Source organism: Mycteria americana, chromosome 4 (assembly GCF_035582795.1).
Source record: "Mycteria americana isolate JAX WOST 10 ecotype Jacksonville Zoo and Gardens chromosome 4, USCA_MyAme_1.0, whole genome shotgun sequence".
In the NCBI taxonomy this organism is placed as follows: Eukaryota; Metazoa; Chordata; class Aves; order Ciconiiformes; family Ciconiidae; genus Mycteria; species Mycteria americana.
Window position 1 is genome coordinate 17706920 of NC_134368.1, and position 26940 is coordinate 17733859.

The 26940-nt window shown below is 36.5% G+C and overlaps 1 protein-coding gene across 7 annotated transcripts in view; it reads left to right on the forward strand.

The window, feature by feature from the left end:
• The window catches only part of CC2D2A (coiled-coil and C2 domain containing 2A), a 66462-nt gene that overhangs the window by 31548 nt on the left and 7974 nt on the right, over positions 1 to 26940 (forward strand). For 6 of the 7 annotated variants that reach the window (XM_075499777.1, XM_075499773.1, XM_075499775.1 and 3 more), the window contains 14 exons: positions 757 to 913; positions 2065 to 2212; positions 4424 to 4562; positions 5350 to 5553; positions 10635 to 10727; positions 12674 to 12765; positions 14515 to 14682; positions 16206 to 16311; positions 17707 to 17816; positions 17930 to 18026; positions 19288 to 19386; positions 21989 to 22165; positions 25927 to 26130; positions 26618 to 26707. In XM_075499777.1, coding sequence (XP_075355892.1) covers positions 757 to 913; positions 2065 to 2212; positions 4424 to 4562; positions 5350 to 5553; positions 10635 to 10727; positions 12674 to 12765; positions 14515 to 14682; positions 16206 to 16311; positions 17707 to 17816; positions 17930 to 18026; positions 19288 to 19386; positions 21989 to 22165; positions 25927 to 26130; positions 26618 to 26707 — 1884 coding nt within the window. The remainder of the gene's footprint in view (positions 1 to 756; positions 914 to 2064; positions 2213 to 4423; positions 4563 to 5349; positions 5554 to 10634; positions 10728 to 12673; positions 12766 to 14514; positions 14683 to 16205; positions 16312 to 17706; positions 17817 to 17929; positions 18027 to 19287; positions 19387 to 21988; positions 22166 to 25926; positions 26131 to 26617; positions 26708 to 26940) is intronic. The other variant, XM_075499779.1, reaches the window with a different exon arrangement.

Sequence of the window (26940 nt, forward strand, 5' to 3'; positions counted from 1 at the left end):
ACTGCACTTGACTTGATCAGTGCAGTTAAGTCAAACCACCACCACCCTCATTCCAAGTACAAATTAATGAATTAGTCACATGAATAATTTTCAGAGCCAATACAATATATTTTTAGGAGGAACACAGTCAGGATCCTACTTCTCCTATTAGGTGACTTTTCCTGTTAGGTAGCTTACTACTACTAGTTCAGGGGTGGGTGTATACCCCTCGCCTGCTCCATTTATGAGATGCACAAATTGAAAGGGAAAAGGAATACCATCTTCTTGGATTAAAAACATCTGAATGGAGGAATGACTCACATCAGTCTGAGCCTGCAACTGGCCAGGAAAGAGGGAAGCAGCCTGCAGTACTGCCAGAACAGGGGGAGTGTGTGCCTTACCCTGCCTTTTGTGGTAAGGGAGAATTAGTGAGGCAGAATCCCTCTGGCATCTCACCTGATGCCAGTGACTGTCACAATCAGTTGAATATTATGCAATGATGTTCTTTAAAGCCTAGAGTTTGTCGTACTATTCTCAGATGCATTAGGAAGGTGAGAAGGTTATACTTTTAAGAAGAATTCAGACCAAGTTAGCTGCTGGTGGCTGAAATGTCTGCTAATTGGATATTTTAGGAAGTAAATGAATACTGTTGCCCTAAATGAGTTATTTCATGCTTAAGTCATAGCAAAATCTTTTGTCCAAATACCCTACGTTTTCAACTTCTCATGAATACAAGCGTAAATTTTTTACTATATCTGTCACCATGTTTTTTTCTAGATATATGAAACAATGGGTATGAGCAGTACCACCTTGTTGGCTGAAGTGTTCATACCTGTTCCTGAGACTACAATTCTGACAGGCAGTGCTCCTATGGAAGAAATAGAGTTCAGCAGCAATCAGCGTGTGATGTTGGACCATGAAGGAGTTGGGAGTGGTAGGGACTCTCAGTCTTTCTCAATTCAATGTTTCTCATTTTGCTGAAACCATGTAGTAGTAACAGGCTGGTGTAAGTTTCAGAGTAAATTCAGTGAAGAGTGTTTACAGATTCTCTAACTGAATCTTTTAATATGGTCACGATTCTTATTATTAAAGTTTGCTGTGGACTTTTTGTCTCTTACTAATTTTAAGCTGTATAGAATAAAAATGTGTGTGTTTATTATTTGGCTTGTGGTATTAGTGGAGCTCTGCTAGCTATAGAAGGTGTTTGGGGGTTTTTTAGTATTTAAGTAATCAGGCCTCTGACACTGCAGAGAAAGCAGATGGTATTAATCAGTACAGGCCCAGTGATTTTAATGTTTTAAACCACTGAAGAACTGGCTGGATAAGTGTATATGCAGAGTAATTTTTTGTCTTCCTATTGGCTTTGTTGACATCCCGCAACACATTTTATCCCTGGGACTTTAGAAAGATAAAACAAGGGAGAGATAGGAAAAGGGGAAACAAGAATAATACATCGTAGCATATGGAACTTCAAGTTTCTCTAGGACGTTTGAACAGCATTATGCGATGACTGACTTGCATAAATTTGCCATATATGAAATACAGATCAAGCTAGAGCAGAAAAACAGATAAGAAGCAGAAGAATAGAAAAGCTGTGGAGGAAAGAAATGTGGTAAAAAGTCATTACAACAAATGTGTGTGTAAATGTCATTGACCATGATGAGTGTATATACAATTGGGTATCACAAAGCTTTAGGACTAACTTTGCAGTCATGCATAATTCTTTTGACTGTGAATTTCTGTTTCATTAATAACAGTATGATGAATCTGAAAACTACCAGAAATATTAAATAGTGTGCATCTGTGAAGGAAAAAAAACCCCTTTGGCATAGCTTTCAAGGCACAGCATTTCCTTCCAACCCAAACGGAAAGCCTTTCTGTAGGTGGAATGGAATCTTTCACTCCTTTTGTAGAGCAGAGTCCTTCCCCACAGCAAGCAGCAGAATCAAGTTGTTTCACATTACCCCATTTATATAAAGGCACAGGTTATTTGACTACTTATTTTCAGGAAGTATTTTTAAAAATGTTCAGACGTTGTGTTTGCATGCATAAATATAGTACTCTGGGGTTTGTTCCCCTTGATAGGTGTGTCCTTTTCATTTGAAGCTGATGGTAGCAACAAAATGACTTTAATGACCTCTGGGAAAGTATCCAATAGTGTCTCTTGGGCAGTTGGAGAAAAAGGAATCCCCTTAATTCCTCCAGTATCTCAGCAAAACTCAGGCATTCCAAGGTAATATGATATGAATTTTCAGTGATTCATGTGAAACTGACTATACTAGTATTTTTAAATAATAGACTTTCATAATCAATAATTTTCATAATCTTTTTCCTTAAGTTTAGATATTTTACTTTGCACTGTAACCCCCTGCAGATATCTTAGGGTACACATTTTTGTTAAATAGATTTTAGTTAGAAATTTTATAATTTAGCGTATTATTTATAGACAATATTAAAGTTAAACTCAAGTTGATTAATTCACTTTTATGATTTTCTAATAGAAGATGTATAAATTGGCAAGGAACTTTCCTGTAGTTATTTTGCTAAGAACAGAAGCTCCAGCTCTCTCTCATCTGAAGTGCATTTGGGGAGACTATTGGGACACATCCTTTAAATGCCTTTTCTGTAATTAATGATAAAAATTACACTGTGAAAGCAGTAGAAGTTAGTATGGGGGCTTGACACTGTTAGTGGATTAATCAGTGAAAAATTCTCAGCTGTTGGATCATCCAGGATAATCTTTCATTATTTTTCTCCATCAGAAGCCTGTTGACCTGCAGAAATGAGTATATTATTCCATTTGAAACAATCTAATTTGCCCTGTGGCTGCAAGTTGGATATTGTAGATTATTTGTCCATTTTGTTGCTTTTAGATAATTCCAGTAAAGTGAAGGAGATGATACATAGTCTGCTTTTGTAATGTCTTCATGTAACTTCACTGTAAAGCCTTAAGAGTTTTCCCATACTTATTAACACAGAGCAGGTACCTCTTCCAGCTGATTAGATTCTGTCAGATTTTTATTTATTTAGAGGCTAGACACTGGCATCCAAATCACTCTGTTACTATTTTTGACCCAAGCTGCAGCCGTTAGAGTAATTTGCTGATCAGCATATGAGACTGACTTCAATGAGACTAGAATAGCATGAGATTAAAACATAAGGATGTGTTCCCAAAGGCTAACTTTAAACTCGGGAGACTAATCACTGTAGTAAATGGAAAAATGGGGAATTTCAGAAGGAAGTTAGCTGTAAAACAGTCTTCTTTGAATCAGCCTCTAGAGATGAACAGCCCTCTGTGACTTTCCATTGTCTGTTGTGAAAGTCGGAGACAAGTGTTTGCTGCCCATTAGCTTTTCAGCACAATTGTGATTCAGTGTGCATTTGTTCAAGACTGGTGCCTAAAGATATAACCTTGATATTACTGCTTTGTCTGCCACTCCAGTAACTGCTGGATATTTGGCTGATTCTAACCAGGCATGAGAAAGATCCTTAAGTTATTAAAGCTTTCTTTAAAATATTCAGATAAGTAGAAAACAAAGACTCAAATTAGCACCCCTAACAAGAGAAGGGGCAACATCCACCTTCTGTGGTATTTGGCTAATAATATGCATGTCCTGCTGTATTTGGTTTACGTGGCAAGGTTTTGGTAGCAGTGGGGCTTCAGGGGTGGCCTTTGTGAGAAGATGCCATAAGTCAGTGTACAAATGGCCTCCGAACTACCTACCATACTTCCTTGCCTACTGTGAATATAAGAAAGTGAGCAGGAGCGTCCAAAGGATAAGGAGTGGAGCTGGGACTCATTGTCAGGGAGGACCAAAAGCAGGGCTGCACCATAAGGGAGAAGGCTGCAAGGGTGTCCCAGCACAGGCAGCGTGGAGGAACTGAACATGGCAGGCAGAGCAGGGTGCTGGCAGCAGTCCCAGACATGGTGAGGGGATGAATCAGGCCCCAGGGTCTACCCAGAAACAGCGGGGAAGGGGGCAGAGAGCAAGGCTGCAATGCAGGTCTGAGAGCCATGTAGGACACAGGTCAAGGACAGGATTTAAAACAGCACAAGCAAGGACTATACATCTAAGAAGTTCTTTTCAGTATGGATTGTCAAAACTTTTATGTTAACTTTCATGCTGTGAGCCAATTTATCATCTTACTTTCTAGTAATCAGCAACATGGAATAGTGTAGGTGTATCATAATTGTATCAATAAGCACCTTATTACCTTGTATAAAAGTTCCCTTCCACCAGTTCCTTCATATTTCTCCCTTACTTTCCTTTGCAAGTCATCATTCCCTCAGTTGCATAGCTACAACTAAGAACTGTGTAGTGGAATTTACTATTCAGGTTGTGGGGAGCTTTTTGGTTTTTTCTAAGATTGTTTTAAATACTTTTTTTATATTGCTAAATCGTATGTGTTTTAGGTATAAGTTCTGTCAATTCTCTCTTTTTAGCGCTTTAAAAAATATTGATGCTATTGCATCCATTGGTACATCGGGCTTAACTGACATGAAGAAACTAGCTAAGTGGGCAGCGGAAGCAAAACTTGATCCAAATGACCCAAACAATGCAGCTCTGATGCAGCTGATCATGGTGAGTGGCTTCTTCAGAGCTGTAGGGCTAATGGAGCTGTGAAACACCTAGTCACCAGTACCTTCTCGGGCAATCTGCATGCATGCCAGGGAGGTAGTAGCATTTGAATTTGTGATGGACGTACTTGTGTGAGTGTTAAGAAGGAAAATGTCTATTAAAAATATGATTTGTTAATCCATTTAGTAGTGGGTTAATTATTTATTAATGAGTATGATTTATTAATCCATTCAGTAGTATTGTAGTGGTGAAAAATAGGCATAAGAGAATACGCAAACTGATTAATTTATAAATTAAAAAAAATACGGATTTTGAGTTTGTTGTTTCCTTAAAGCGCAGGGGTATTCCCAGTGTACTTGCATGGTATTAAATAGGAAGTTGCTCATTAGTGACAACTGCACAAAGAGATCTAGTGTATTGTAGAAGTTGGGACTTTTTCTAAACATCAAATTGAGGAGCTATTACATAGCTGAAGTTGTGTAAATGAATTGTCTTTACAGTACAGCTTCCTAGGTTACTCTGCTATGTTATAGTTTTCCTACTCTTTAATGTTTTGTTTATGTTATAAGGAAATAGAATTTTATTGTATTCTTGAATGTATAATCTCATATACTTTGCTCAACAAAATCCTACTTTAAAACACTTAATGTTTCAATCTCAGTTTGATCCATCTCAATTGCTTTTGCTTAAAATGAACATCCTTGCAATATGCATGTAAGATTTACAGAAGTTATTTTATAGACTTTTGTCACTTTGTATGAAAAGGTTTATAATTTTTTGACTAATTTAGGTTGCTACAAGTGGAGAGGCACATGTTCCTGATTTCTTCAGATTGGAACAGTTGCAGCAAGAATTTAATTTTGTTTCCGATGAGGAATTTAATAGATCAAAGAGATTCCGACTCTTGCAGCTCAGAAATGGGGAGGTGGCAGAGTTCCGAAACTATAAGCAAGTCCCTTTACATGAACGAGAAATCAGTGAGAAAATCTTCCAGGTAGAATGTTATATGAAATATTTCTTTTCTAGTTTTAATGCTAATAATATTTGACTTGCAAGTCAGTTGGTCCCTTAAAGAATGTACAGCTATGCTGATGTGTAAAAAAAGAGAATCTTATTCCTTCAGTCTTTTCTAGTGTTATTTTAATCTAATTAAGATAGCTTCCCTCCAAGACAATATTTCCACAGCTCTACTGTGGAAGGGGAAAAATAAAACACAGCAACTGCTGTAGACACAAATGTTCTCAGATACCTTTTTTTTTAAAAAGTAAGAGACTTTTTTTTTAAAGATGATTTCAAATATAGAAATGTAATGCAAAGATAATTCAGGGTTACGCTTATTAACTTTTGAGCCCTTTCTATGGAGACTGCTGGAAGCAATGATTCTTAATGAGAATTAAAACCTTTTTATGTTTTTCCACAGCCTGTGTTGCAGTTATTTCTGGTTTAGTCCATTGTTCCACTTAGCTTACCCTGTCCTTGCCTGTCTGTTAATTACCTTACTGAAATGCAATGTGTGCATTTTTTATTTGGGTCATACTCCAATTATTTTTAATCTCAACTCCATTATTAGTGTTAAGTCACACATTCTTTTGTTCTTTAGCAATTCATGTAGCTAAGGAGCATTTTAGTGTGTTCATTGCCTTAGCAGGATCAGAATCATCACAGATTCTGGCAACTGCTGCTTTATCCCTACTTCTTCTTGCATACCCTATTTCTTTGAAAAGTTCCTTTCTTCCATTTCTTTTGGATTATATCTTTTAAAGATACTTATTATTTCAATAATGTCTGGCTCTTTGCAGTAAGTATTTTTCCTTTTTAAATTTTAGATTAGTTTTGTATCTTTTATTTAAAGATTATGCCACATCTTTGATACACATCTCTGATCCAGTTGATTTTACGGACTAATTTTGTTCATTTCATGTTAGCATTCAAAATTGAAAGCCATAGTTTAAGAATTATTTGTTTTTTTCCATTAAGAGTAAATTGGATAAACCCATGATCACTCATTCCAAGTTCATTTTATATGACACGATCTTCAAAACTAAGTTTAAAGTGGTTGTTCCTAGTTGGTTTACTAGCTATTTGGCAAAGAAGTCTGAAAATTCATAGAATCGTGGAAATATTGTTTGGAAAATATTGTCTGGAGGTCGTCTAGTCCTGCTTTCCACTGAAGTGGTGGGACTGTTGCCAGCACTAGATGAGGTCAGCTGTGTATTTATCTAGCCAAGTCTTGAAAATCTCTACATGGGAGATTCCACAGCCTTTCTGGATAACCTGTTTCACTGCTGCACTATCTTTCCAGTGATTATTTAAAAAAAAAAAAAAATCATGTCCAACCTGAGCCTTCCAAGTTGTATTTAATGGCTGTTTTCCATTGTTATGTCATCTGGAACTACAGAGATGAGTTTGGTACTCTCTTCTTTGTAACTGCCCCTCAAATATTTGTGGGCAGATACTGGATTGCTCATTAATCTCTTCCTCACCAGACTGATTAAGTTGAACACCTTGTCACTGAAGACACTGAAATACTGGAGCAAGTCCAGCACAGAGCTGCCAGAATATCTACAGGGCTGGAGCACGTGACGTACAAGGAGAGGCTGAAAGGACTAAGTTTGTTTTGGCCTAAGCAGGCAAGGCTAAAGGGGTATCTTAAGGCTTCCTTCAGGTACCTGATGGTGCAGAGAAAAGAGAGTGAGATTCATCTTAGAGGGGAGAGGATGATCGACACAAGTTACTCCAAGAGAAATTCCAGTTAGATATAATGAAAACATTTTTCACAAAGAATGTATTCAAATTCTAGAACATGTTGTCCAGCAAGTTTGTAGAATTGCCATCTCTAGACATACTGAGAATTCAACTAGCAAAGGCCCTGAGCATCCTGCTTGGAGTTGTTCCTGCTTTGAGCGAGGGTTTGGATCAGATGACCACCAGAAGTCTCTTCCAACCTACGTAATTCTAAGATTCTGACCTCGTCTTGTAGGTCATGTTCTCTAGGCCTCTGACTGTCTTAGTAGTCCTTTAGTGGACCCCATCCAGTTTCTCCACATGCTTCTTGAACTGGCAGCCCCAGACTGGACGCAGTAATTCAGGTATGCCCTCACAAGTGCCAAGTTGGAGGGGCTAGTAATTTCCCTTTGTAGGCCATGCTACTCCTAATGTAGCCTGTGGTTTGCCTTTTGCCAAAAGAGCACGTCGTTGGTTGTCATTAAACCATAACCCCCAGATTTTTTTCAATATGGCTGTTATTCTGCTGGTTGCTTTCCAGTCTGTGCCAGCACGTGGAGTTACTCCACCCTCAATACAGAATTTTGCATTTTCTTTATTGAGACTTCAGTTGTCGTAGTCTTCAATTATCAAGAACCCTCTGAATTGTGGTTCAGTCATTCATTGTATTAACCACTCTTCCTAATCAAGTATCGTTGGCTAAATTGCTGACAGTGTATTGTGTCTCCTCATCCAGGTCACTGGTGGAGATGCTGAGTAATATGGTCCTATAATCAATCCCAGGGGTACTTTGCTAGTTAGAGGACACTAACTGAAGATTGAGTTATTCATCCTTGCTGTCAGAGCTCAGTTGTCCATCCTGTTTTCAACCCAGCAAGCAGTCCATTCAAACCCATACTTCCTCAGGTTGTCCCAACCAGGAATAACTGCATTCGACTTGTTGAAAGTAATGATATTTTCAATCTATATCCTAGCTCTATTCCTAAATGACAAATTCTGTAGTCATACCTAAATCTGATAATGGAAGCCAGTTAGCCGTGGTAGGCCACTAAGCACCACACAGACACTTGTTCATTTCCCCTCTCCCTCCCACCCCGGACGGGGAGAGAATAGGTGGAGCAAAAGCAAGAAAACTCACGGGTTGAGATTGTTTTTTCTTTCTTCTTCCTCTTTCCTTCACTTATAAAACTAACAAAAAAATAAGTGATGTAAAGGCACTTGCCATCTCCCACATCTAGACCAGTCCCTAGCCAGTCTCTGAGCAATGGCTACCTTCCCCAAAATCCCTTCCTTTCTGTTTTACTGGTAGCATGACATTATATGGCCTGGAATATCCCTTTGGTCATATTAGGTTAGCTGTTCTTCTTGTGTCTCCTCCCAGCTTCTTGTGCACCCCCAACCTACTTGCTGGAGGGGAGTTGGAAAAAGAGATAATCTTGACACTGTGCAAGCACTGTTCAACAATAGTCAAAACACTGCTGTGTTATCAACACCATTTCAGTCACAAATTCAAAACATAGCACCATACCGGGAGCTATGAAGAAAATTAAGTCCATCCCAGCCAGACCCAATACAATTAGCCCATGAAATTACCTTCTTTTTTTCCCACTGTGGTGTTTCCCCAAGTGATTCTGTTGTATTCGTCCTCTCCAGTCTTTTTACAGTGTACAGCACTAATACACAGTACTGCTATGAAATCTTCTTTTGCTTTATATTTTTGGTTCCTTGTGTTCCTCAGAACAAATGGGACCATCATCTCTACCAGTAAAACCAGCAGCATGGTCTGTAGGATTTTGATAATCCAAGACATGCCATGCTCATGGGCAAGCAGAATGTCTTGATACACTTATGGAAATAAAGCAACACAAGTGTCTTGGGTCAAATGGGAGGAGTTTCAGTTTGGTGTTCAACACCAGAATCGGGGCCAACCAGTCTGTATCTGAGTGTTTGCTTTATCAGAAGTTGACAATCTTTTCCTATTTCTTCTGAAACTTTATTTAATGCCAACAGTTTACTAACAGTTAACAAGTACTAATTAATGATTTGCAGTACTTATATTGCAGTAAAAAGACTTCTGAAGGGAGCAATGCATATGCATGTAGCAGTTAGACCTTCAACTCTCATTATTGGACTTCTAGCTTAGTCATTACTAGGTCTGCCTAAAATTAAGATTTCTGGCTCAGAAGAGCTTATCCTTATTTTATTTTGTGGCTAATCTGAAGTCGTTCAACAATAATTATTAGGCACTGGAAAAGTTAGATAAAGCTTTATTGTGGAAATAATGAAGCACTGTGTTTCCAGAATGTGCTTCCTGGACCATTTATCTTAGGAAAAAATTATGTTCTCTTAAGTAACAACAGTAGCAAAATAACCTGAAGATTAATTTTATTGAGTAGCTTTTACATGATAACTAGCTGTGGTTCTAAAGCCAACCTGATTTGCAGACTGCTATTAAGCTGCAGATCCTGGGAGACCTTCTGGACTTGTAGGCTCTGTGTTTTGCTTGGAAGCTGAGTGTCAGCTCTAGCCTTTTCTTAATTTATGAGACACTTTCCTAAACTTGTGAATAAAAGTTGCATCTGTCAGTACAGATGTCCACCAGAATTGTAGTCCACCAGAATAGTAACCACAACCCTGAGAAATACTCCATCAACATGCTTCTCCCCAAGAACCAAGTGCTTCTCGTAAATCTTTTTCTAGTGGTGGTAACCAGTATTAATCTCAGTCCCTCGGTTAGGCTACAGGTTCTTATCAAACCTCAGGCAAAGCAAAATCTTCACACTCTGGCTGCTTAAAGAGCTTTCACTTTCTCACAATGTACAAACAAAGATTTTTATTACGCTATTAAATCTGTTCAATAATTGTTTCTCAACAAACTCTCCCACAAGTGGAGTTTCTTCCAGTGTTACACACTATGAAAACTAGTTATGTGTATTCAAACACAGTTCAGATTCAGGTCGACTTCCATGAATACTGCATCACTTCTGTTTATAAAGGATTCTCCCAATTGCAGCTGCAGTAAGAGAAGCTATTTCCAGTTCAAATGGAATTTCAGTTTACAGCGGCAGGTCAAAATTCAGCTTTAAAAGAGGCGAGGGAAATCTTCAAGTTATTCATAGTAATTTAAGCCACATGAATCTTGTAACTTAATGGAATTCTTGTCTATTCATGGAAGTTTAGCAATGCTATTGCTGTATACATTAGCATTAAAAATAGCTTTATAAACCTCCGACATCTGTTTTGGTTTACTGTGATCCATACATTAGTATTAATGAAATATTTACCATTTTTCTTTTATGTAATAAAGCACTGAATATATATCGAATCACAAACTCTAGTAAATATCTTTAGGACTATGAGAAGAGACTGCAAGAGAGGGATGTGATTGACAGCAAAAATTACCTAGATGCACATAGAGCAGTTGTTGCCAACTATCTACAGAAGGTAAGCTGAAAAAATATGGATCCACCATATTTCTCTAGGCCATATGTTGCTTCTATACTTGGATGCTTTATTTCCATGAATACTAAAAACTGATTCATGTCTAAACATGACCTACAAACATCTTTAAAATTCCAAGTTAGGCCTGAAACTGGTCTAATTGGACAAGTGGAGGTTTGTGAATGACTCATTTAATGTTATTGAAAAAGATGCAATATACAAAATGACCAGCCATTCTGGATTTTTCAAGCAATTCTGTAAATTCTTTTTTGCTCCAGTGTCCCAGAGATTTGTACTTTTTTGTCCCAGGTATTCACTGATTTCCCTTTCCTCCCTATTTTCCTTCTTGTAAGCTGTGGTGCTGAGAACATAATTATCTCCATCAGAATGGCCCTAATCGCTGTTAAAAATAATTTAATGCAATACACAGAGTGTCTTGTCCTGCAGCCTAAGGCAGAGGGCCTATCTTCCATCCCATTACCTTCACTGTGGTATTAAAGTAACATCTTCTCCCCCTTATCTTGATTTAATTTATTTTTCTAGTCTGTTCATTATGTTAGGATGACATTCTCTTTAATCCTTAGGGAAAAAAATTATAGGAAAACATTGGTCATATAACCAAGAGAAGTTTGCAATTCCAGACTATTTTGGCAAAATAGCAAGTGTAAAACATGGCTACCAGTTTCTTACCAGTACTGGAAATATCAAAAAGTGTATCAAATCCTAGCCAGCCAGCAAAACATGTAATATGACGATAAGGTTGATTTGATGTAGGACAAAACAACTTGCCTGTTAGAAAGAATGGTTTGTAAAAGAATCATAGACAATGAGGAGTATTTAAATATTCCAGGCAAATGCCAAAGCCCAGATTCAGTATGATAATTAAAAAAACCTATTTTTAACAAAGCTGTCATGTCTGTGTCGGCCCCATATGTTTTGCATGGTATTTAAGTGTGTCCTCAAACATATGGTTTATGCAGCGCACTGAATAATAGTGTAGTAGTACAGAGTAACATACATTATAGTACCTTTATTTGTCACTTTTTTAGATTAAATACAAGTAGCCTTTTTTAAAATAATATTTGGATATTTTATACTTTTATAAATTGTCATATGTGCTTGAAAATTAGGTTGCTCACATCAGAACTGAAATTCAGTTCACTCTGAAATGTGATCTTTATATATGCCTGTCAATTCAACACAAAGGTATAATAAGCATAATAACTTAAATAAAAACTTTTAAAAGTAACAAAAGGAGATGTATTGCAGAAAATTGTTTGTTACTGCTGTTCTGCAACTGATCTTGTAATAACGCAGGCATTGCTAGCATTAGTGGTAGGAAAAAAGGACAAAGGCAATACTCTCAGTCTGCTTCCACATAGTTGTTGGGAGAAAAGGGAGGACTTTCTTCTCTGTGCTTCAGTCTATGACCTCAGCATAGAAATGCAAAGAACTATGGATTTTAAACATTTATTTGAAATCATAGTATTTGTAATACAGGCTTCATCGATTGTTCTGCCGTCTAAAGTGTTGTTTTCTTCCCCATAACTAATACCATGTAGATTTCTCTACAGCCTTTTCTGCAACTTCATTTAGACATGGAAAAGAGATGTCCATTAGTGTCATTTATTGTTGTGATTGTTTCTGATGAATAGCTGTAAGCAGAAAAGACTTCATTTTCTGATTGCATGCTTTCATATGTTCTTATATCTGGCTAGCCAGTATATTTCTAGAGAATCATCGTATTCGTAAAATGAGCTTATATTATGTTGTGAAGAAATACCTGGTGGAAAGAAAATTTTCCTTGGACTGTGATTCTTTTAAAACTAGGAAAACATAAAGAACATATATTTGGACATTTTGTTTGTGTTTAATAGACAGAATGCAAGTATTTGCAGTGGGTTTGGATTAGAAATGTACTTTTGTCTCTTCTCCCTCCCCATTCACAGGTTCGAGAATCAGTGATAAACCGTTTCCTCATAGCAAAACACCATTTCCTTCTCTCTGACCTTGTCAATGAAGAGGAGATTCCCAGCCTAGGGTAAGGGAGCTATCTTTATTTGTTCTAAATCAAAATAATTAATGTAAAACCATCTCTGATCTTGTTTTGCAAAGTATATTAATGTGACCAGCTGTTGTGATTTTGTGTTTAGTATAATATATAAGCTTCTAATCACTATGTACACCTCTGCCAGTACAGGCAGTGTATTGATACAAAGTGCATAAAAACTTTTTTAAGAAAAAGTCTGGTTTTGGCAAAAGTAATGTGACAGTATGTAAATAAGATTTAGCATGATATAATGCATCAGGCTGTGATCTGATGAGCTGATCATAGCCCTAGGTTCTGCCAAATTGAATGATTTCCAAATACCAGACAAGCATCAGAGGTAGTAACACTACTACTGGTTCTATAGGTGATCCTCACTTTAAGTCAGTGCATATGCCCTGCAAATAATGTGCAATAGATTTTTTTTAACAGTCATTTTCTTTATTTTACTTGTCATGTATTTCTGTTTGCTGTTGCTGGATGTTGTCATATGCTGTTTACTTTCAGAAATGTTACTGGGTTTGGAAATGGCTTCTTTTTTCTTTTAAGATTGTTATTTGTTTTATTACTTAAGCACATTCTTTTAATTTTTGTTCCAAATCCCATTCTTGTTGATTTTGACACTTATCAGTCATCACAGCATAGATGACTCTTGATTAGTGTTGCTCACTTAAAATCTGTGTAAGTAAACAAGTCGTGAAAGATAGTTATTTTTTCTTTCATGTAGAAGTTGCTTGTGTTCGCTATAAACATGACACCCTTAAAGAACAGCCAAAGTTTTTTCAGTCAGCAGTATAAATCTAAACAGTCCCATCTGCTGGAGATACAGAGACTTGCTCTCTTACAAAAGAGTTCATCCTATTTTTTAGTTTGTGTTTTCACATCATAGAATGGAAAAATCTGAATGAGACTATAATCAGCTTTTGGAGTTGTTTAAAATCAAACGCTTCATTGATATTTTCTTATCATGAATACTAATTCATATTGCATTCTATTTGCTAATTTATATGGTTAGGGAATTTAAAATACACCATTATTTGTTTAAAGCATCTACTTAGTGAGATATTTCAGTAACTCATGGTTTTGTGTTATTTTAACAGTAAGTACCTTGATTTTTTAATTATGTATAAAGAAATAATGCCATTGGCTATGAGTTTTTAAAGTAATTTTGGAATGTCTGCAGTTAGTTTCAATGATGTATAAAAACATACATCTGCTTTTTATTCTTCTCCTGTTGTTTTTTTTTCTTTGGTTCTGCTTTGCCTTGGGTTATAAGTTCTGAGGGTCCAGGGTATGTTGTGGCATATTCATTCTGCTTCCTTTCTGTAGCCTCTTATTTGTTGTACATAGCTGTGTAATTAGATTTTTTGCCTATTCCATACAGTGGTTGTCGTCATCTGCTAGATACCTTGTTTATAGCACTATAGTTTAGATCTATCTTGAACTGTGTAATTGTCTTATTTGTATCTTACCTAGTTTTTGAAAAAAAAAACAAAAAACAAAAAACAAAAAAACCAAACTTTTTTGCACTTTTAAGTTATACTTTCTGAAATATAAGACAGAACTGGATTGTGTAGTATTAAACAAGTAAAACATTTTGACATTTCATAGAGTTTTGTATGGCACTAACAGGAGCATGTATTTCCGTTTGCTGTTAGTGCATAATTTGCATGTGCATCATGGAGACACTAGAATGCTGGATTCTATGCAAAAATGAATAAATATCTGTTTTATGATTAATAGTATTTTGGGACTCAGCCTCTTTAAACTGGCAGAGCCAAAACGGCCATTAAAGCCAAGAAGAAAAGAAAGGAAGAAGGTCACAGCACAGAATTTATCAGATGGAGACATAAAACTGTTAGTGAACATCGTTAGAGCTTATGATATTCCAGTGAGAAAACCAGTGACGAGGTATGTTTAAATGCCTGTTTCCAGTACAGATTCATTTTCTGGTTGCAGCTGTTTTGAGGACAGCTGAAGCAACTAATGTTGAAATTCAGCCATGGGTGTTGTTTGGATCCTCATGATAAAAACATAAATACATTTATCTTTTTATTAATAAAGATAAAGAACTGCTGTTTTGTAAGTTTGTAGAATAATATGATCATTTATCAATAACTGCTAAATTCAAGAAATGTTTTGCCAAAAACTGTATTCATCTTCTTGAGGGAAAAACTGCCTGAAAGGCAACTTACAGCTTTGACAACATTATAACTCTGGTAATACCAGATGAATTATACCTTAAGCAAGCCTGCTAGTTATACTCGGGGCAATTATAATTCATAATATCTTAATTGGATACTAAAAATAAGTATTAAAAAAAAAAGTTCTTCATTGTGGGATACTATATTTGCCTCCTGAGTGTAGCATGTTGGTCTTATCCTTCATGAAGTGTTTGTTTAAGTTAATGGATGGAGCCTAATTTGTCTCTGACTAATTCTAAAGGTGACCATTACCTTCAGGCCCATTAAGGCAATGCCTGCACTGCATGATGCTGTGTCATGTAAAGGTACTTGAGTTCTGAACAGTCTGGTTCAGTTCCAGAAGCAATGTATTAGTGCAGCATTCTCTCTCTGTCTCCCAAAATGAATACACTTTGCATTTAACTCCGAGGTGGTTTCAAGCTGACCAATTACTGTGCGTACAGAATTTAGCATCTTCTGGTGTTTTATCTCTTTACTATAATAAAGGTTCTGTTGGATTTCTGTAAATAAGTTCATACTGAGAAAAGCAATTCATATTAGAAACTTGTTGACAAGAAGGAAAGGATGAAAATTTCAATTCATTATCAGTATTACAAAAATAACTACATTACAAATAACAAAAAACCCTCCCAGCCTTTTTGCATTATATGGTATCTTATTTTGAGCTGCTTTTGCCATTAATAGTTATTCTTTTATAATCTCTAGTGTGGTGTTACTACAAAAAAAGTTATGTGGAAACACTATAAAAATAAATGCATTAACATTTATTTTATTTCACTCATGGGTTGCTGATTGTGTAATATTCATATGGGTTTACTTTTGTCATAGAGGACTTGCCTGGATACCATGAAGTCTACACTGTTTATGAATTCTGTGGGGATTCATCTCCTTAAACTGAAAAACCTGTCGCTCAAGGAGACTGTATGGGGGAGGCACAAAAAAAAAGTCTGGGGTTGATCAGCTCTTCAGAAAAGAGAGCCTCCAGGCACAAAGCACTCTTGCAGTGACACTTACAAGAGCTATACACTTGCTACCCCTTTCTGGCATTCTTTTCATGTTATTTGATCGAATAAATATCATTCCAAGGTTAAAGTCATAACATAAAAATACCAGAAGTATTTCCAGAATTCTGTATGGTTAATACAGAATGTGAGGGATTCATATTTTGTAAGGTGTTCTCTGTCTCTTGTTGTTGTTGTTGTTGTTGTTATTGTCTGTTTCCTCTCGTAGCAAACTTCAACAACCATCCAAATCTTCAAGGTCTTTTAATGAGATGTTTGCAGCCTCTCCATCAGCTCAGAGCCCCATGGATAGCCCAGATTGGGCATTCAACCAGGTATATTAAAAAACTAACATTTTCTTACGTGAAGTTGTGAGCTCTTTTCCACAGACAGTAACATTTACCATCAGAAAGATATCTTATTAGTGAGGTTGGCTTGCCCCCTCCTTGATCTCCAAAAAGATAGTAAAGCTGCAAAAGGTTCAGAGAAGAGCGATAAGGATGTCAGAAATACGGAATGGCTACTGTACAGTGAAAAATGATAGGGCTTTTCAGCCAGAATGGCAGCAACTGCAAGTAGGGGAGGAGGAATATGGTAGAGAGGCACAAAATCGTGAGTAATATAGAGACTGTGGATAGGGCTTGATTGTTTACTGGCTCTTTTAGTACAAGGGTGAGGGATTGTCAAATGAAGGTGGTAGGAGTTAGGTTCAAAACAAACAGAAGGTTGTGATTCTTCATGCAGCAGTTAGTAGGTGCCCAGAGAAGCTGCTTAGATGTATTGTGGACTGAAGAGGTTTGCTTGCATTGAAGTGGGTATTGGACGAGTATTTGGAAGAGTGATCTTTTGGGAGTTACTAAATAGAAAAATCATTACAGGCTTAGGAAAGTCCTTCATCTGAAAACGGTTGAAGCCTGGAAGAGTAATAGGAGAAAATATCATATATGCCTGCTCTGTTCTTACTCTTCTGCATGTGTCTGCTGATGGCCATTTTCACAGCCTGAATTTTGGGCCTGGTGCGCTCTTAGTCTAAACCAGCACAGCCATTCTTACGGCTGATACTGAAACTACATTTGCTTGCTATTGAGAACTAACTTCAGCATCCTTCTGAATGAAGACAGAAGCCCTTCAGGGTTTTTTCCTGGTTTTCTTACAATTTTCTTTCAAAGTTATTGTTTCTTAAAAAATAGAAAAGGTTCTGCCATATGCATTTGAACACTAATGCAATGCTCCATTAAGGCATTTTTAATCACACTAGGGGTTTGTTGTGTCTAGTAGGAGTTGCTTATCTGTAATAGGGACCAGTTTCAGAGACAACCGGGATTGTAGCAGTAGGCTTCTTGGATTACTGATAAGAGGATACAAGTGCACTTTTTTCCACTGGTGTCTGGATCACATGTCCTGTTTCAGTTACCTTGTTTGATTAGATAGCCAGTAGTTTTCCCACTCTTAGGGGAAAATGTGGTTTTGGTCGTGTATATAAATATGTCAAGTACTCTGAATACACATAATGTTTTGGAAATGCTAACATACATTTTTAAAAGCTTCATAAATGCTTAGAAGCCTGGGAAGTGCAATATTTAAGGTATATTAAAGCTTTATCTGGGCTGGACCAGCCTGATCTCCACAAAGTATACGTTTATTTTTCTAAACACATGAAAACATGTAATTTAGTATGCTCTGATTCATTTTTATAGAGATCTTTCCTTTGTTTTGATCTCTATTTACAGGTTTTAGTCCGTCCTTTTGTAGAAGTTTCTTTTCAGCGAACAGTCTGCCGGACAACAACAGCAGAGGGTCCAAACCCCAACTGGAATGAGGAACTTGAGCTTCCATTTAGGTATGGCAAAATGAAATACTTCTGAGTAATAATAATTTAATTTGAGCATGCAAATGTATTCAAATTTTCCTGTTCTGTTCAAATCACTTTTTTGGTTTATTTAACCTTTTCAGAGCTCCTAATGGTGACTACAGCACCCACAGTTTGCAGTCAGTGAAGGATGAAGTCTTCATTAATATTTTTGATGAAGTACTTCATGGTGCCGTAGAGGTGAGTTCGTAATTGAAGGACGGTGTACATTACAGAATATTATGAGCTTTTTGAAGTTCACAGAATAAGACTTTTCAGTGTAGTAGCTTTCACCCTCCTGTCGCTCTTTTTTCTCTATTTTGTCATTCCTTATGGGTTTATATCTAGTCAATACTGCAAGACTGTTAGAGGGAGCAGTCTTTACAGTCTTAACCTTTGTCTGTACAAATTAAGCTTGTAGTGTATAATCTGCTGCTAGAGTTGAACATGTGTATGTAATCTATTTTACTGATATTGAATGAAACTGGAGATATTAAAATTGAGAGGCAACATATGAATTGTAATCTGAATTCTCTTCTTCTTAAACTTAATCAGGATTTTTACTAAATTCCAGATGAATGATTCCAGTTCCTGTATTTTTTATTAACTGTCTTTTTATGCTCTGTCTCATCCTGTTTTACAGGCTGTTTGGTGGAAAAAAAAAATCTTTTGGTTGTATATATTAATTTTTTTGAATGCCATAAAAATTGCAAGTACTAGTAACAAGAAATTTTTGTAAGCTCTCAGTGTTGGCATAACTCCTTCCCCTGTTGAAACCAGTGAAAGCTTTCCCAGTCAATTCAGCATGCACAAAAATAGCAGCACTCAACATTCAAAATGTAACCCAAAAATAAATAATGCACACTTTCACTGAGAACAGAATTCCATCCTCAAAACTGAAATGGAATTTGATGCAGCAGAAGGAAGAAAGATACCACCTTGAAACTCAGATGTCACTCTAGCCTTTAGAGATTTACTTTTTTTTTAAAATAACTTGTAGGTTGATCATAGTAGATTTGGAAATCCCTGATAGGCAATACACATGAAAACAATGCTTCCATTCCACAAGGTTTATTTAAATTTTCATACAATTTTACCTTCAAAAAGCTTTTTTAAATACTGGTAAAATATTTCATTAGAAGACTATGGCTTAATTTACTTTGTCTGAGAAGACTCTTGTGGATTTCTTGTCAGATTTTTGCATTCTCCATCGCAGGTTATACAGGACTTGAACCCTGAAGTGCAAGCACATTGTATCATGGACCATGACATTCTTGTATTTGTTCAGCATCAGGCATGCTCGAAAGGCATGCAGAATAATCATTGCCATACTAGTAACTGAACTTATAGTAAATTATTAAAACAATACAGAATTTTTATTAATGCCTTTATTAAATTGTTGATTGAATTAAAGGAAATGAAGCTGTCTTACAAAGTTTTACATTGGGCAACTTTTTAATAGGATGATCATGAAAGAGGAAGTGGAATCCGCACTCGTGTTGAGAGACACTGGCTGGGATGTGTTAAGATTCCATTTACCACGATATATTTTCAAGCAAGGGTAAGTATCAATAACTGGCAGTAAATCTCTTAAAATACAAAACTGGAGAATGGAAAGGGGCTGGTAATGGAATGTCACATTTAATGATGTTCTCTGTACCTGTTAGTTTATTTTTATGGAATTGTTTGAAAATGTCTTTGAAAGCACTGTTTTTTGTCAAATTAGGTGAGTATTTGTCAGTAAGTTCAATGTTTTGGAGGGAGAAGAGATAAACATAATTCTACACTGACAATGCAGCCTGGCTTCCTTCAGTAATGAGGTTAAAAGTGCAAATTCTTTAGATGGTTTTATCAGTGGCTTTTGATATCTCTGGTGTTGCACAGCCTAGATAGGTGAACTAGGAATAGGAATATCACCTAGATAGGTGATAGGAAACTTGACCTGACTCTTCTTTTTTCACACTTTTCATGAATCACCAGATTTTCCCCTTTGCCTCTCCGAATCCCCTCTTTCCTCCATTTTTTAGAACTTTTCAAGAGAAGCTGTCTTCAAGAGGTATCAATAGTTAGTCATGGGAGTGATAGTAAAACATGCAGTTCTTCATAGGGGAAAGGCATTATTTTGTGCAGCCACCCATCCTGGACTTAGGTTAAGGAAACTAATTTTTCACATTAATAGTCCTATCATACTGTAATCTTGCTGTAGGACTCTCTTTCTGCAGGGTATTTACTTTCACATGTAGATCAAGTCATCATATCATAAAAGTCTCAGTTTCTTACTTCAGGAAGATTCTGACATCAGTTGCATACCTAATGGCACATTAATTTGCACTTCTCAGAACCGTAAGGGCTTTAAGATATACTGTGAGCCTCCTGAATTCTTTGAGTGGAGGATAAGTCTGTAGGAGTCTCATTTAATTTAAGTGCAGTGCTTGGAGTTCAAAGTGGTTTTCTTGGGCTCTCTATTTGCAAGACAGAACATAATTGTCATGGGATTCAAGAAAGCATGGGATTCTTTTCATTGCTGAGAAATTTTGGACAGTGTATGTCTAACCAGTGCTAGTCCACTTGCTTCTGCTAGATCATTAATAATATGCTATCTTCAGCTTGGGAGGTTGATCAATGAATTTAGGTGTTTGAGGGTTGTGGGGCCCTATAGAATGAAGCTTTCATTGACTTCAGAGAAGATGTAAGTAGTAAGAAGGTCTAGCTTTCTCTTCATGAGTCTTTGACCATCCTGTGCAGACAATGTCACGTAATGTCACTGTTGTAATACATCAACAAACAAGAACAAGTGCCTTTACTCCTTTTAGGGAAATGTTCCATGCTGAATGCATGAAATTAACCTGAGAAGTGTCTCTGCTCACAGTCTTGAGAGACTTAATGGGCAGACTAGACATCTTAACAGACTGCTTACCACTACGTAGTGAAGGACACAGCCTATAATCCATCTTTGAGGATTACCAATACTGATGTCAACCTCTGTTCTTCATACTTCTTGTTGGTGTTTTAGTCTTTCTGTTGTAGAACCAGGGTAGCTCTAGGATTCCTGTCAGATGCACTCCTGACTCTCTTTGGGGAGGTGTTGCAGTTTGTGACTCCCTAAGCATAGTGTGAGTGCTTGCATAGATCTTCCCAGCCTTAGAGATTCTTTTCATTTGAACACGATTTCTTACTGAATTTGAAAAAGCCTGATCAGTCCAGCGGTTATATCAAGGCGCAATTAAATTTCAGTAGTAAATGAAGCATTTCTTCATCCCGTTCCACTATACTGCAGCAGAAATTCTGAGTGATTTATTTAGAGTTTTCTCCTCATCGAAACTTAATTTTGTTCTTAAATATTTGATCAGCCAGCCTGGTGAGTCATCTGTTCATCTTCCACATCCACTGAAGATGTCCTTCCTGATGGCAGTCATCTGAATCCTGCCCAAACGAGGAGGTTAATCTTGCTTTTCTCTTAAAGCTATTACTTCCACTGTTGAGACTTACCTGAGGAAGTGTGGGACATGCCATCTCTTGTCTGACACGACCTTTCAGAAAGACCTTATCCTCTCTTTGTGATGGCAGAGGGAGGCGCAAAGGGCTGGCGAGTCCATCAGGGCACTCTTCCATGGGGAAGCTGGCTGAATGGGCCCAGTTCCAATTGCACCCAAGAAGCATCAGCAGCTTCTGCATGGAAGGTGTCCATCTGTGAGATGCTGGAGCATCATTCCCACATCACTCAAACATAGGCAAAGGCCTGTTGGTGTGATGTTGCCTTCAGAAGCATAGTCCTGCAACCTGTATTTTGCCATTTTGTCATTTTTCCAGGTAAATAGTGCCATGTGGAGATTGGTGTTTGAAAGAAAAACAATGAAAGGCTGGCATTCTTTCTTTCTCTAAGAACTAGTGTGTATGATTTCCATTACATTAAATATTACTGTCCATAATATGCAAGAGAGGCTGAAATCCAGTTGTAATTAATACATTTAACAATGAGATCTCATGTTTTCCACACAGTTAATCAGTATATACGTCTCATTCTCTCATTTTATTGTTTTGTAATTCAGATTAATAAAGAAATCAAAGGAATAAAATATTTGAATACAAGTAGCAAATGTATTTGAGAAGGAAGTTTTGCTTTTTTGCTTCTAATGAGAAGTATTTCTCTGTATGTGTTGTAGATCGATGGTACATTTAAGGTGGATATTCCTCCAGTCCTCCTCGGGTACAGCAAAGAAAAGAACCTGGGAATTGAGACAGGTTACGATTCTGTGCGAAATCTGAGTGAAGGCTCGTATATAACACTGTTTATTACCATTGAACCACAGCTCATTCCTGGAGAGTCAGTCAGAGAAAAGGTAACTAACCAGTAATTCATTATATTCTTGCTTTTTGATTCCAGTGGTGCACTTCCTGAGATGCATATAAATAGGTATGCTTAGCATACCGAAGGACACAAATACAAGTACAGAAAGACATTAATACAAATTCTGAGTGTTGTACTTCAATTTTTTTAGCCCAGTTCAATTTAATTGGATGCACCAGTAAGTTAGACGGACACTTAACACATGAGAAATAACTTTCACCAGGTATCTAGTTCCAACGTAAATAGAAAGCAAATTTGCATTCATTATCTGTGAGCATGTAATTTTCCCATTTACTTCTGTAAACAATAAAGTATTCATGTGAGTATTTGTGAACAGTGGACAAAAAGGAGGTGGCAGGTGCAAGCATAGAATTTTCTTGCTTCTGTGTTTATACTATTCAAATACAGCATTTATTATTTATAGCTTCATGCATGCCTCCAGATCTTGAAGATAATTATTTCTAAATAGCAGCTGTTATTTTTTTCAGTTATTTTACTAAACCAGAAGGGACTTACACTAACAACATGTAGTTAAAACGCATACACCGCTTGCTATTTTATGTAACATTATGCAATGATTCTGAGATCCATTCAGCAAGGATGTATGTTTTTCATGCACAAACAGCAGCAGTTCATTCTTTTCCAATTCAGTGCTACACTGGTCATTTATTAGAGACAAACAGGAACTGGAGAGAAAAGTCTATCGTTACGTAATTTCTTTTTCAGAATACATATAAAATTGTATGATGCATTCTAAAAACGCTTTTTCCTGTTAAATTATAGTCTTGGAAACTATCCAGTCCTATGTTTTCTTGCTCTCATGCAATACTGTGGGAATTGTTACAATTTAGTACTGTTGAAAATAAAATTAATAAAGTGCATTCATGGATGCCTTTTAAGATTAATTAGTTTGAATGATAAGATTATTACTAGGACTCAAAACCATAAATATAGATTTAACATCCTTGAAGCACCTTTAAGAGATGAGACCTTATTCAAGAATTTCATAATCTTAATCTTCACATGCAGTAATTAGTTGCTGGGAAAAAAATGTACTGATTTTTAAGGAAACAGGTCCCTGTTTATAGAAAGACCTGTCTCCAGTACTGTTTCAAAAGAAAAATCCTAGAAATTCAAATAAGGGATGAGATTATTGTAAAGTATTATGGATTATATGTTGTGAATCTTGGCCTCTTTAAATAATGAGCAAATGTTGAGAATTTCTTGCATAGATGCAATTTGATGCTTAGTTACCAAAAGGTTATGTATTGTGTTAACGCTTAGTAAAATGGTGCAGTTTGGTAGCTATATTTAGAATTGATTTGAACACTTCAGAGGGAAAAAACAGCATATTTTATTGAAGTCATAGATCTTTCTGACATAAGTTCTCTTTCATTTCAAATATGACGGTAGGAGCTAACTGCCCCTTGCCAAAACTCAGACATAAAGAACTAGAAAGAGACTGAACCTTCCATTCTGAAGGTGCAGCAAAGAGTCATAGCACACTAAACCGCAACACAGGAAGTGAGTCCTGTTTTAAGTAGCAAGAAATACTACATGTCAAAACTTCTCCTCGCAAGGAGCCATACTGAGAAGACAAGGGGCAATGGGTACGAGTTGCACCAGGAGAGGTTTTATCTCAATATAAGAAAGAAATTCTTTACAGTGAGAACAACCATTCACTCGAACAACCTCCCCAAGGACATGGCAGTGTCCCCATCCCTGGAGGTTTTCAAGATACGATTGGACAGGGTGCTGGATAATTTCATCTAGGATTCCTTTCCCACAAAAGGCTGGGCCAGATGGTCTTTTGAGGTCCCTTCCAACCTGGGCTGTTCTGTGATTCTATCAAAGCTAAACTGTGCCAAAAAGTATGCATTGTCACTGAAGTGCATTGAAAGTAAAACCAGGAATAAGGAAAAGGTTGCTGAGGTAAGAAAACTATTGGTACATAAGATCTGTTTTCTAAAATTTGAAGAACAGTGAAAAAACAGTTGTGATTAATAAATCAGTAGGAGTTTTGCCAGATTTTGTTGACTCTTTGCATTAGAGGTTTTTCTAAATCTTATAAAAATTTTACTTAGCAGCAGATGATTTGTTTACCTTGGGTACTAAGCCAAACCAAATTATTTCTTTAGCAAGCATTGTACAGGATTTTCAAATAATCCATTTTTCCAAAGCAATACACATAGAAAACAGTAAAATATCATTTCATGTTAGAGGAAACTCACTAAAGCAGGACCAAATTCATTAAGAGAAGACTCTTCTATTTTAGGTGGTGTGTATCTGATGAAATCTGTACATAAAAACACTACTGAAGTGACATGTGCGTGTATTCTACCTGTGACTGAAAAAGTAATTATTCTGTGCTGCAACTCCCCAAATGTAACACATATACTTATTATAGAAAGTGTTTGGCATAAAATGACAAAAACTAACGAAATATTTTTGTTGTCCTTTGTTCCTATTCCTAGCCGTTCCTTATGTAGTCAAGTTCTTTGAAATACTTGTGTACTGGTTTAGGATGCTAAGCTTAATTGTAGTTTAATTTTACAATACCTTTTTTTGTTTTTTTACCTATTTTTCTTCTCTTTCTTGCTGTCCTTCCTGAATCTCTATATAGATGAATGAAATGCTTAAGAAGGTACAATATTAATAAATTAAATCTATTGAGAGATTCCTGTTGTTCCCTGTTCAAGATTTCTCTTGGTTTTGTGCCATTCAGCAATCTTTTTGCACTTTGCATTACTTGACTCTGACAACTTGAGTGAGTTGTTTATTTGTCAGTAATATTTGCAGTGAGTTACTACATTTAAATTTACAAAGTGCTGGAGGCTGTATATTTCAGCTGTTAATTATGGTTGAGAAGAATCACCACTGTGGGCCTTCTCTGCTGACTTGGAGGTCTAGTTGCAGGGCCCTGCCCAGCTTAGTTAGTTTCCACTTCTGGTTAGTTTGAGAAGAAGGATAATGAATGACAAAGAAGTGGTTTATTTTGAACAAAAATATGAAGGCTGAGCTTTAATTCCCAGCACCACTAGAAATATACAAGGGATTCTAAGTAGATGAAAAAAACTATTTTGACTGATCCTAATACCTTTAAAAGATGACATTTTAGGTCACATATGAGCAAATAATTGTCATTGTTTCATAATTAACATGTGCTAGAGTTCTAGATTTGCTTCTGGAAAATCTCATCTAAAAGCGTTAACATTTTAGGCAACTCTGAATTATAAGGATTCATCTAAAAATTACTTGGACCTTCTCTGCAAATATTTTGGCATTGCGCAGGGTTGTCGCAGTATTATTTATATAAAAATTACTGGGATTTTGTGCATAACCTCAGTTGTGGTTTTAATGGAGTGTTATGTGAATAGCATGTAGGCTTAGTAGCTAACCATAATTGTTTACTTTGAATTAATATGTGATGTTACATACTTATCCCTGCAGTTTTACTTGGCCATGACTTTCACTACATTTTTCAGTGCTTTAATAAAGCCAGCTTACAGGTACAGGTCATTATGTGCATTCATAAGTAAATGCAAATTGCTTGATTTTCCATTACCTTGACCTTTGTTATACGTCTGTAAGCCAAAGTATATACTACAAGCAAAGTTCAAAATTCTATCAGGAAAGAATTTTACACTCCTTTTATGCTCCTGTAAATGGTGAAATAAGGCCAAATATAGTAAAGACTTAAGCCCGAACTATAAATAAAACTATTTTTTGTATAAATTCTACTGTCTTTTGAAGTTTGATACCCAAGAAGATGAGAAATTGCTCCAGGCAGCAGAAAAGTATGAAGCGGACTGTACATCAAAGTTTCCAAGCCGCCAATGCCTAACAACTGTAATTGACCTCAATGGGAAAACAGTTTTTATTACCAGATATATCAAACCTCTGAATCCACCACAGGAGCTTCTTGATGCCATCCCAAATAGTTCTCAAACAGCAGCAGTAAGTACTTGGAAAAGATAGTGACATTTCTGGGATGTAGATTTCAGAATGTGTGTGTTCGCATGTGCACATGCACATAAGCACATAATGTTTTTATATGTTTGCTATATAGCTATGCTTTCTGTAAAGGGAAAACTAGAGATACAAAATAAAGTAGTAACGACTATGTGTGATACACAGTAAGTCTATCCATAATGATGCTGGAAAAGGATATTTGTCTTCTCTGGAAAAAAATAGGTATATTAATAAGTATTGTCCTTTAAAAGGCAAAGAATTATGCCAAACTTCAATGGGAGTAAATCATATTGGTCTTTGATATAAATTCTAAAATGACCTAGCTGCTACTGTAATGAGGTTAGTCAGTGTTTTGTCATTGATCTCTGTGGAAACAGCACTATGCTTCACGTCTGGTGTAATAATACTATTGTTACATATTATCTGTGTCATGAATGGAAAGTGTGAGTTGCTCTATTTTGTTTTCTTGCAGGAATTGGTGGCTCGGTATGTTGCTTTGATTCCTTTTTTGCCAGATAGTGTGTCATTTGCTGGAATTTGTGATTTATGGAGTACATCAGACGTAAGTAATGCATTAAACAGAATTTCTTTATCCTCTTGAATGTGATGTAACTTCCTAGCAGCCCCTGCTTCCGGGGGGAGTTTGTACTAGATGAGCTCTGGAGGTCCCTTCAGACATAAATTATTCTGTGATTCTATTATTGTGAGTACTATTTTTCTTTATAAGCCGTTTATTTCAAAGAATGGGGAACAAAGCTTGAGAAAAGTTGCTTATCCCGATATGAGCCAAAATTT